The sequence below is a fragment of the Schistocerca americana genome, chromosome 3 (genome assembly GCF_021461395.2).
Source record: "Schistocerca americana isolate TAMUIC-IGC-003095 chromosome 3, iqSchAmer2.1, whole genome shotgun sequence".
NCBI lineage: Eukaryota > Metazoa > Arthropoda > Insecta > Orthoptera > Acrididae > Schistocerca > Schistocerca americana.
This window is the reverse complement of record NC_060121.1, coordinates 243,856,078-243,868,977: the sequence shown is the minus strand read 5'-3', so window position 1 is coordinate 243,868,977 and position 12,900 is coordinate 243,856,078. Positions and strand designations below refer to the sequence as shown.

General features: G+C 36.8%; 1 protein-coding gene across 3 annotated transcripts in view; it reads left to right on the top strand.

The window, feature by feature from the left end:
- The window catches only part of LOC124605408 (dynactin subunit 1), a 166,903-nt gene that overhangs the window by 36,757 nt on the left and 117,246 nt on the right, over positions 1 to 12,900 (top strand). For 2 of the 3 annotated variants that reach the window (XM_047137059.1, XM_047137056.1), the window contains exon 4: positions 3,437 to 3,493. The exons of the other annotated variant lie outside the window; for it this stretch is intronic. In XM_047137059.1, coding sequence (XP_046993015.1) covers positions 3,437 to 3,493 — 57 coding nt within the window. The remainder of the gene's footprint in view (positions 1 to 3,436; positions 3,494 to 12,900) is intronic. 3 annotated transcript variants of the gene reach the window in all.

Genomic DNA, 12,900 nt, shown 5'->3' with positions numbered 1-12,900 from the left:
GAGGTGAGAACAATGGAGCAATTCACAAGAAACCTCTGCACAGTGATAGTGACAGTTCGGTACCATCAGTTCTGAGCATATGTCGACATGATTCAAGATTTGTTTTGAACCACAGCTTCAGCAAATCAATTTGGCACTAGCATGGTTTTAGCAGTGCGGTGCTAGAAATTCAGTTACTGTTTTGAGGGAAATCTTCCCCCAGTGCTTGATCTCCTGGTTTGGTGACATTCCATGTCCTGGGCACTCACTGGATTTAACTCTGTGTGACTACTTTTCATGGGGATACCTTCAGAGTGAGGTGTATAAAAGTCGACCAAGGACTCTACAAACCTAGAAGTAGACTGCATTCTGCAGCAGATGCTTCTCAAAGTTAGGCAGACTGGCTGCAGCAGTGCATTAACAGAGAGGAACAAGACATGCAAGAACTGTTGTTTAAAACCTCTTGAAATTAACTTAGTGGAATATTCCTGTTCAAGCCCCTGTAGTTTCATGAAGTTCCAGTCGATGGCAGTACTATATGTGGCCTTCAAAATGGCATCTGTAATGGAGGTGCAGTCGAAGCAAAGTTGACATTCAGTTTCTTTTGGTGGGAAACCATAACATCAAAGATATTCATATGCACGTGCAGAACGTCAAGGGAGACCTGGCAGTGAACAAAAGCATTTGACAAGGCATCTGTCGTCATAGCAACAAGATTGCCCCAACCTGTCGATCTCCTGTGCGCAGGCTGACCATGTACGGCTGTGACTCTTGCAGTGTTGGAATGTGTTGACACACTCATTCGAGGTGATCAACAGACCACACTAAAACATCTTGTTGTTCAACTGGACATCTGTTAGTGGTGCCGTCCACCGGTTGGGATAGCTGAAGATATGTGCCCGTTGCCTAACAGAAGATCATAGAGAGCAATGAAGGACCATTTGTGTGAATTGCTTGCGTGTTAAGAGTCTGATCATGACAATTTTCTGTTGAACATAATCACAAGCAGTGAAACATGAGTTCATCATTTCAAACCCAAAACAAAATGGCAATCCTTGCAGTGCTCTCCTCTGAAGGAAAAGTTCAAAACCGCACCCTCAACTGGTAAAGTCATAGCAGTAGTCTTCTGGGACTCTGAGTGGGTTATTCTGTTTGATGTCCTCTCTCATTGTGCATCATCAAATTTGAAGTGTATCGTAGTATCCTCAGGAAATTGAAGAAACTACTTCAACATGTTTGTTGCTACAAAAACGCAAATTAACTTCCTTCACCATGACATTGCAAGACCTCACACAAGTCTGTGCACCACAGAGGAGCACACACAACTTTATTTGAGTGTTCTTCCTCATCCACCCTACAGCCCAGATCTTGCACCTTCAGTCTCCTGTCTGCTTGGTCCAATGAAGGATGCTATCTGCAGGAAGCAGTACATGGATGATTGGGATGTTATTGATGCAGCAAGATGTTGGCTCAGATGTTGACTAGTAGAGTGGTACTGTGCAGGCGTTCAAGCCCTTCCGGTAAGGTGGCATAAGGCCATTACATTGAACAGATATTACATTGAAAAATAGGGCTTTGTAGCCAAAACAGTGGGGAATAATATGATGTATTGCAATCCTCAATAAAACCAACCCACTTTCAGAAAAAAAAGTGTTGCATTACATATTGAACACCCCTTGTATAGTTTTGTTCTATCATCTTGTTTAAAAATAAACCTTCAGAGTTAGGGATACTGCCTGTGCCACCCTGTATTTCTGATGAATTAAGACCAGTGGTTGTTCCTGATCTTTGAAGCCTCTATGACATTACATTTTAACAAGATAACACAAGATCACATGTTACTCGTGCTGTCCTGGCCTACCTTAGTATGGAGGGTCTGTAACGCTGGCCAGCATGTTCTCCAGATCAGTCGTCTGTTGAAAATGTCTGCTGATGGGTTGCTGAGAGACTGGTAGCCTGCCATCGCTAGGCACTAAGATTGATCAACTCTGAGATAGAATTGAAGCACCTATATATCATCTCAGCTCACAATCTGATTGACTAAATGCCAAGCCAGATTAGAACCATTGGTGCAGCCAGAGGTGGCAGCAGTGTGAACTAAATTTTGAATCCTGTGTATCCTTCAAGATTAATCACGTATTCTCCCTACTGCACTGTATACACACAATAAAAAAAAAAAAAAAAATTGTTTCCATAATGAGGTAGGAAATTAGGTACTGGCAGAAAGAAATCTGTGAGGACAGATAGTGAGTTGAGCTTGGGTAGTTCAGTTGGTAGAGAACTTGCTCGCGAAAGACGAAGGTCCTGAGTTCAAGTTTGTCAGACACACACTGCAAGAAAGTTTCAAAAGAATTATTTATTATCATTCATGGTGTAATTTGCGATCTGATTTATTTCTTCTGATTTAGTGTGTGAATTTCTGGACTGCTGTGTAGCTTTTTTTAAATGTACTAGAGTAGTTTTTAACAGTTTAATTTGGGATAGCTCTTAACAATTTGAGGACTGCCCAAAGAGGAATATTGGTTTAAGAACACCAGCTATTTATGCCATTTTTTAAAGTATTACTGACATGTGACTACTGCAAAACCTAGCAGTTGCATGCACGAAATTGTGTCAATGTGATCATATATTGGCTCAGTCATTCATGACAGCAGCTGTTCCATTCACTAATGTTTGTTTCGAAATAATTATAGAAATTGCCAGCTGAAGGCAGCACCTGTCAAGGGACAGGTAACGAGACCTCTGTACATTATTCTCATGTGAAATGAGTCCAGTTTTCAAGCAACAGATGCCTCATGTCGAGAAAATTGTGGCCCGAGCAATACTTCGGCATGTTCTTTTGAACACAGTGATGTGGCTTGAACTGCAAACAGGCTCAGTCTCCGAAGTGTTAAATAACGTTCCCTTTTCCATGTGCAAATATTTTTTCTTGAGTGATCCATGGGTTTATCCATTCCTTTTTAATCAAATTTTTAATTAGCTCATTGAAATTATTTTCATACTGTGACACAAATTTCATATGAAATTCATAAAATTTTTCATCTACTCAGTTCCTGTAGTTACATGGTGGTTAGACATGTACAGGCCATCCAACGTTCTTATTAATTATATTATGTACTGAATTAATGTGCAATTGGCAAGGCAAACATCATAGTCGTGGAAAAAAACTTTCTTGCGACAATAATCACACTATTCCATAATATTCTTTTGTTGCAAGAACCATTTTTAAATTGAGAAGTTTTATCTTGTTGATGTAGAGGTTACTGAAATATTCTATACTGTTATTAAGCAACTCTGAATTCTTTTTGTTTGGCTTGCTTGGAACAGTGTCAAAAGGAAAACAGAACCTACTGCGTAAGTACTCCAAATTGTTGACTTTCTAATCTTTTTTTATCAATTTGTGATTTCTCCATGCATCTGTAATGGTTTGTCTCTGTTTCTGCTGCTTTCTTTGAAGTGTTCGGCGAAAATCTTCTCCTGCTCAGGCTCCTCGAGCTCGTTCTGATAAGTCGAGGTAAATTATTCCATCATTTAATTGAAAGCACAGAAGATGCTAGTTTGTGTGATAATCATGTAAAAAACATTAATGCATGTGTGAGGAAAAAATTGACTGCAACTTTTTAGTGTTGATTAACTTATTATCTCTTTTGTGTGAAATGTAATACCAGTTAAAACAGACTTCATTTCTTAGTTTGCTTGGCTTCTTAATGTAGGTAAATTTATAACTTAGTGGGTTATTTCTCATAAAATAACTATTATAAGAGTTGTCTTTTACAAGTAGTTTGTATCTTCTTTTTGAGTTGAAGCACATTTCATATGCAGTTCAGAACTAATTATCAGAATAATGGCCAGTTAATAAGCTTATTAGTTTCAGTTAAAAAATATGAGGTATGCTTACTAGTGATCAATTTTTAACGTGGTACGTTTTCAGTGAGTTCTCAGAGATGATTAAAAATAAGGTCTTCACAAAATGAAATGATTCTTCTCAGATTTTGTTTCCTCACAAAATGACATCTCGCTGGTAATCAGTATGTGCGTAAATTAATAAATTTATAATGTGAATCAGTTAGTGGAGGTATCATTAATAGTAAATGATAATTATTGGTGTTTAGGTACATTACTTGATTCTATCACATTGTGATACTCATTTAAAAGCTTTTATAATTATGACTTATTTCTATTATTCATGGAAAAGATCAGAAATGTCTTTGTTATATCAAATTAATTGTTTTAGAATTTCAGTGCTCATCTCAGATATGTATGTTTGTTTGAATGTACATACATTGAAAATCAGAAAAATTACATCACTCACACACAAAATGCACATCAAAAGGAGTGTGAAAATCTAAAAAATACTGAAAGATTTGACCATCTCATTAACAGTCTCTTTAGCAATAGATCAGTAGCTCAGTTGGACAAGGATGGAGAAAGTAATAGACTGTGCTTTTATCAAAGGAATCATCCTAGCATTTACATAATTAGGTTAGAGAAACTGTAGAAAACCTAAATTAGGATAACAGGATGGTTATTTCCACCCCATGTTCAGAAATGTGTGTTCAGCTTCGTAACCCCTGTTTCACTACGCTTGGTGCAAACATAACAAATAAATTATGTGCTCTGTAGAGCAAGTGATAATCATGGCAGGTAATTTTCATGTATTTTCCTGAATATAATGACGCAAAAACAGGTTACCAACAATTTATAGAAGAGCAGTAAAAAAAAAAAATATAAAAAGCACTTGTATATATGTTATTTCATTAACCCGGGAAGGATTCACCAGAGGAAAATGGTGGGAGAAATAAAGTAAATGGTCGTACTTGTAGTATGTTGTTTCGAAATAGCTTGTTTATGAATTTGGATCAAATTTTGGAATGGTAGGTTCAGCGGCGGCATGCTGATGACCAGTTACTGCCTAGAAGTTGAGGCCACTTAGAAATAACATATATCTGCAACATCATTGGTTTCTATTTAAGACTTGATTTTGATATGAATTGTAAACAGATTTGTGCATATTTTAAAATATAAAGTATATGTAGAGTATTGCTTGCTAATAGTTATTCAGATGTTCTGTAAAAATTGTGTATTACTAATTCTTGTTGTGCAGTTTCTCCATTTTGACTCATGTTGTTTATTTTCTGTGGTAAACTTCGGCAGAAATGTACCTGGTCGGAAACCCAGGTAGGAAGACATCATTGTAGAAATGTGTTAAACCAGGGTTGCAATTTGTTGTTAGAGTAAAATCTAGAAAACCATTGCACTCATTCTACACACTGAGAGAGAAGCATTTCATACTTTATGCTTCAAGCAAAGGATATATGCTTACACGTAGCAATAATAATTATTTTCTTTGTACACGGGGTTTTGCTACATGCCAGCCAAGCCAAATTCCCAGAAAATGCTATAACCAGCTTTGCTGTTCGTAAATTGCCTCTTCAGGTAATTAGGGGAGTTTGAGTATGAGCTAGCTATACATAATGCTTCAGCTTGCATATTTCTCTTAATTGTGATCTAGCAGCCCTGGTTTATCAAATCTGTAGTTCTTTAACTGTGTAGACTTTTTCTCATTGATGCAAACAGTGTCCTTCCCTGCATTATCTTAATTCTGCATTTTTAGTAGTACAGTGAATAGAAGACTAGTTTCATTTATATGTAAAGTTGAAGGAGGAGACTAGGAATGTCTTACTTGGCTATGGGATATGCACCTAGTTAGCCGATCTCTGAAGTGAACTGACAAAGAATAGAGGAACCAATTGCATAATGTTTCCTATATGCATTCTTCTCTCTCACCATTATTCAGAAAAAAGGAAGAAACCACTGTTAATACTTGATATTCCACATATGATTGAACTGACCATGAATTCTGTTGATATTTGAAGCTTTATTTTTGAATGCAGATAGTGAACATGTATTAGGGCTTATGACAGGGGATCTGTTATACTACTTCAGCATATAGGCAAATATCTGTTGTCTTGTGGAGCTCAACCTAGTTTTGCTGAGACACTTAAGTTTTCTGGTTTATACCTTTTCATTTTTGACAGTGATCTTTTGCTACTCATTCCTAAATTCTGCCTTCTCAAGTTTCACATGATGTTTTGAAATTATTTCTGGGCCTATGAATGTTCACTCTTCTCTAAATTACTCTTCCCGAGTCTTTGACCCTTTCCATACTGTCATTGTTCTAATAACTCTCATTCCAGATAATTGACTATTGTTCGCTTGTCAATTTTTGGAATGCATAAGTCATTTCCATGTATCACTTTTGATTTGTAAAATTGAATTCTAATGTTTTTTGTTCTGGTTTTTTGTTACCTATTATCTTTCTGCATATGTTGTCATAATTTATAAGCTTGTAATTTTTAATTTACGTATTTGTAATTGATGTCAAAGCCATGCATAGATTTAAAAAAGGTCACTGGAGAACCTTGTGTCAGGAAGTCATATCCGGCAGAGGAACTGATTGGCTGTGGCATACACTGATAAGATTCAGAATTAGAGAATTTGATGACATGATGTAAGAGATGGAAGTCAGTAAGATAATTATTACCCCCTGAAGTGCTAAGAGCTGCAAGTAGGCACAAGTCAGAGTAAAAGAAAAAGAGATCATTTTGTGTTTTGGGTTGTGTGTGTGAGATGCGATGAGAGTAGTCACAAAGGTACATCCACATGATGCCTCATTTCCCATAGATCAGTTCAGATGCACAGAAACATCAGTGCATGTGGCAGAATTGGTTGAAGTCATGGTATTAACACACGTGCTCGAAAGTGTCCCAGAGTTGCTTTAATCAGCTTGCTATCAAATGTTGCTGCAATATTTCAGTCTTCTGCTTGTACAACTGATAATGCATATCTAGGCTAGGTAATGCCATGCTTAATCAAATTTGTGTGGAGGAAGGCTGACATTTACTTATTGCCTGGAAACATAGTAGTCGTGTCAGAGTTTAACCCAATAATTTTAGGTTTGGAAACAAAAGATTTCAGTGATTCTTGTTACACTTGTGACAGGTGTGTTCTAAGTGACAATGAAGTTCCATTGTATTTTATTACATTTCTTTTGTAACAAAAAAATTTTATATTGGTATTTTTAGATGTGAAAAATAATAAAATAATTTCAGTTAATAACTTATATGCTATTGAGAATTGTACTGAAATCATAAATATTCTGACTTCATTTACACAAATGATCAATAAATTTAACTATCACTTATACACTCTTTCGTGTAAATAATTTATTTCAGAAATCACAATATGTTAGCTTTTTTTTGTTAGACTTATATTTGTTTGTGAGCTGTTCATTTATCATTCTCATATCTTTAGTATAATTTTCTTAAATGATCTTGCAGAATAAGTGTTTAATGCTGTATTAATTTCAACATGTGTTATTAATTGTTGATAAATGCCCTGGTCAAAATCATTTGTCAGAACACTTCTAAATAATACACATTTTGTAAACAGGCAGTTCATGCTTACTGTAAGAGATTGGCTGGCCGAAGTGGCCGTGCGGTTAAAGGCGCTGCAGTCTGGAACCGCAAGACCGCTACGGTCGCAGGTTCGAATCCTGCCTCGGGCATGGATGTTTGTGATGTCCTTAGGTTAGTTAGGTTTAACTAGTTCTAAGTTCTAGGGGACTAATGACCTCAGCAGTTGAGTCCCATAGTGCTCAGAGCCATTTGAACCATTTTGTAAGAGGTTCCAGCTAAGGACTGGAGACTATTCACTTCAATACATGTCTTCCATTCTATGCCTAGAGCCATGTGTGAATTGAATGCTTTATCTGTGCTGTTGAAAGTGCCAAACTTGTATGCAAAGCTGAACAGAAAAACACATTGTGTCGATTCACCCGAAGAAATAACTTCTGACATTTGTACTCCTTTCCATTACTATTTTAGCTTTCATTGTGTGTTTCTTGTGTTTCATGCTGATTGATGTGGTTTTACTCATAATTACTGTTAAATGTTTAATTTTTGATGTCTGTTAGTAGGTGGTGACTACATTTAATGGTGAGAGTATGACTGACTACTTTGAACTGAAAGCTCATGCACTGCATTATTTTGGTGCGTTAAATCCAGCTGCCTCTGTATGACTTCTTTGCCTATCTTGATAACATTGATAAAAAAAACTGAAATTGCCCTTCATCTTTTTTTCCTTGCAATCATCTGTTATTTACACTCTCCTCTTCTTTCATACTTTTCGTCGGTCGTCCCTTAGGGCAGAATCTCTGGTTCATAGAACCTATAATTTTGTGTATGCCACTTTTGGCTGAATTTTTAATACAGTTAAAAGCTTCCAACAACATTATGCGTCTGCATGTGAGGGTGCAATTGCAGATGCAGGAGAGCACAGGCATACGTGCACCAGCTAGTGACCTAAATAAAACTAGCCCGGAAAATTTTTATAAGGTGACACACACAAATTTCTGTTGTTAATTAATAAATGAACTGACCTTTAAAAGCATTTGCTGGACATGGCTGTTTCTGATGTCAAAGTGACAGTGTGCATTTCATACCTTAGCTGACAAAACCTAGTCCAGTTATTGCTAGGAGCCATGTAGTTTGTGGAAACAAAGATCAACATTAAGGCCATGCCCAAAGACTCAGAGGGCAAGTGTTACAGCTACAAGTAATGTGAGCTCAAACCATTTCCAATAAACAAAGCCAGAACTGTCCTGAACAGTAACATACAATTCAAAGTCGAGGTCTCAGAAGCAAGGTTACTGTTGTATTCATGTATTTAATGTAGAGGGCTAACAGCTTTTTCCCACACTATGGAGTTGCAGCAGCCGAAATGGAACTGTGTGCCGCATGAATAATATTATTACCAGTCTGTCTCTCTCTGTTTCACTGAAGTGTGGGGTGTTAAAGTGCGCGATTAAGCAAACCAAGAGATACATCTAGCAGCTCTACCTGAGAGATGGTAGCAATAGCATTTTCTGTGTGTTACCCCTGTTGTTGACTCCTTTCTTCTCTCAGCACCTCATAAACTTAGAGATGACCATCTATCCAGGCAACTGCTCTCAATAATAGCTAATCAACAGTCAGTAAAACCATGGCTGCAGGTGTGTGCATTTGGGTGTCTGTGTGGTTGTGTGTGTGTGGGAATGTGTGTACTTCTGCTATAGAATGAGCATCAGCTCGAAAGCTAGTGTTCCTACATGTGGGAATGGTTGCCTTTCCTTTATTTTGCATATCATTCGTTGCAGGAATTTCAATTGTTTTTATACATAGGCATGTGTTTGGCTTGCACTATAGAAAAATTATTGTCTGTTACAATTTCTAATTTTTCCTCATATCTAATGATCTCTTTCCTGTTTAGATTACAGTGTTGCAAAAATACCAAAAACACTTTGAGTCAATTTCACTTTGGCCACACAACAGAATGCGTGTGTGTTTGATTTTTTGGGAGGGGGAGGGGGGGGCTGTGAAGACATTGCAGCAGCATTTAGTCCTTCTTCCTTTTTTCTGGTTTTCCTCTCTTTATTAATGAGATTTCCTCCTAATGTTATATAAAATTTTCTTTGTTTTGCTGGTTTTTATTCACATCTACAGAAACTGTATGTATGTTGTACATTTAACTTTGCAGTTGGATAATATGTAATTGTACCCTTAATTTAAAATCTTGTTATGCATGTTTCCACTGCCTTTCAAGTTATGAATAATACTTTCTGTTTGTTACTGGAAACACTATGTTCTGTTTTCATGATTGAATCTCTAACTAAACAGTAAATTATAATACTGACAGAATTCTGTTTACTTATTTTAGCTTTGATGTATACTCATAAGGAATGTGGCATGTTTTATTATACCCCTCATAAATATCACTGGTATCATGAACATCATTTGTTAAAGTGATTTTTAAAGTTGCTTTTAGGGGATAGAGCCATATTATTTACTATGGTTTCATTCCAATTTAGATCTAATCCTTTCCTATATTAATTAATTTTACACATGAATGTGTAAAGTGTCATCTTCTGATTAAGTTTATAGTCTCAAGGTGAGAAAAATGCAAGAAACTGTTACAGTGCAATTCTTTGGCATTTTAATAATCCTAATGATGTATGGAGTAGTAATGTTGTTTGAGGAAGTGAGGTATTTGTGATAAGTCAGTATACCTACTTCTTGCATGTAATGTGGTACCAGTCTGACATTTTGAATGATTTCCCTGATTTTGTAGAAGTGCATTTTGACAGAAAAATTAATGTCCTGTAAGTGTACTTACTTTTGTATATACTGAGTACTTCCCTAAATGTAACTAGAAGCAGTGAGTTACTTTCCCATTGCTATTGTTACTGGAAGATTGCTTTCCACTTTCATTCACAAAATACTTCTTTTTAGGTGATGAAAAATTAACAGTTCAGATGTACAAACTGTTCATTGTATTCTGCAAAGGATATAGAGTATTTCCAGAGTTCTGTGTATTTTTCCTTCATAATCTTTTTAAAAATAGGTGCATGTCAGTCACATAGATGTTACACAAGATGGCAGCACACACTCTTTAGACATTTGGTTACATAGATAGGTATATGAGACATGTCTGGAAAATATATATCATATTGGGAAAAAACTCATAAAAACATTTTTTCAAACCAAAATTTATTTTCACAAGGAAGAGCATTTCTTAAACTATTTTTCTATGTAGGTCTACCATCGTACAGATATTTGTCGTAGTGGGGAAACCAACTTTCCTATGCCCTCTTCATAGAAAGATGTGGCCAGTGAAGACAGCCACTGATGAACCCTGTTTTTTGCATCATTGTCACAGTTAAAGTGCCTCCTTCCAGAATCGTGCTTAAATTTAAAGAGCAAGTGTTAGTTAAAAGGTGTGAGATCAGGGCTGTATGGTAGGTGATGGAACTGCTCCGAACTAAATTATTGAATTACCAGTACATTGAGGATTTGAGTTGTCAAGAAGCAACACAATACCTAGTATGAACATTCCACACCTTTCTGTTTTGAATTGCGCCAAACTTTTCTCACTGTTACACAGTGCACATGATTTTTTTGTACTGACAACATGGTTTTGAATTTTTTGTGGAGGTGGAGGATAATCACTGGTCACAGGTCTGTTCAGGAATTCATCTAATTCATTACTGTATTTGTAAGAAATGTCAAAGCAAGTTGCTTTGTTTTGTGGACATGGGTAAACATGTTTGGAATCCATCGGGAACCCAGTTTGTGAAAATTTAAGCTACTTGTGAAACCTCATGCAAAACAGTTTTTGAAATTTATGGAAACTCAATACAAAATATTCATATTGTGGACCAACTGTTTTCATGAATTTTCTCATTCACTTTCTCAACCAAACCATCACTGACAACAGAAGGCTGCCCACTCCATTGGTTCATCGAACACTGAATTGTCCTGCCCGTTTTCTTACCAGTCCATCCATCATTATATTTTCACCATAAATCTCCAAAAGTTGATGATGAATTTTGGTAGGCTTAATAACATTCTGTGCATTGAAAAACTGTAATGCAAAATGCTTTTCACAGTATGTGTGCTCAGAGATTGTCTTAAACATTTTGAAAAATCACTAACAAATGTAATCACAACACAATCCAGCTGTTATGGTATCAATGGAAAGACAATGAACCAGAGAGATTAGTGTGAATTTGTGGAACTGTGGCACAAGTGCTGTGGGGGAGGTAGAATGAAATAGTACTAAAGGAGAGGCAAATAAACACAGAAATGCTAGCAGATGATGAGGTAAGAAAACTGAAGTTTGGAGGCAAAAGGTTCATTTCAAGAGTAATACATTTGGAACAAATAATGCAGATAAAGTACAACACAGAAGAGAGAAAACAGGAGGTAAATGAATAAATAGGAAGCATTCAGAAGAAGAATTTGGGAGTGTGGAATGAGAGGCACATCTGACTTTGGAATGCAAAAATGACGGTGGAAGAGAACAAAAGCACAAAAGTAGTTGACAACTGAAGAGATTACAGTATATTGATGGTAAATGGACATTTCAGATATGTGTGTGCTGCTGAGTAATTTCCAAAATTTTAGTTCTACAGTACTGGTGTTGAAGATATACCTGGTAGGTGGTATTAAGCACATAAGATTCTCAACAGGGCTACCAGAGAGGAGACTTTTCATGTGCTAATTCATCCCGACCATCTGCTTACCATAGCAGTACGGAAAGCAGAAGTATAATAGCATGTCATCTGGTATATTGTATTACTCATTTCACATGTTGTTCTTTCTCTTTGATGGAGTTAACTGTGTCAGCAATGAAACTCGAGCAGATAGTGGTGAGACTGTGCATGGGACAACGTATCATGAACTGTTTCGTAATCAAATAGATGAAGATGGAACTTGACTAACAGAAGGTTGGTGAAAGTGGGAAAATAGAAGAGTAGGGTTGTATTCATGTTGAAGCATGTCTCTTTACCACCAGGCCTCCTCCCCCTACATGCACAAACGGATATTCTTCATTCTGCTTGATTAATTTTTTTTTCCGTATTTCCTGTGTGGCATATTGTGGCACTTGCCTTTTTTTATTTCCTGTTGTAGTCCTTTGTTTCCTGTTGTAGTCCTTTGTTTCCTGTTGTAGTCCTTTGTTTCCTGTTGTAGTCCTTTGTTTCCTGTTGTAGTCCTTTGTTTCCTGTTGTAGTCCTTTGTTTCCTGTTGTAGTCCTTTGTTTCCTGTTGTAGTCCTTTGTTTCCTGTTGTAGTCCTTTGTTTCCTGTTGTAGTCCTTTGTTTCCTGTTGTAGTCCTTTGTTTCCTGTTGTAGTCCTTTGTTTCCTGTTGTAGTCCTTTGTTTCCTGTTGTAGTCCTTTGTTTCCTGTTGTATTCATTTTCCACTTCACTTCTTGCCCCCCCCCCCCTTTCTCTCTCTCTCTCTCTCTCTCTCTCTCTCTCTCTCTCTCTCTCACACACACACACACACACACACACACACACACACAATCATATATGATAGTAA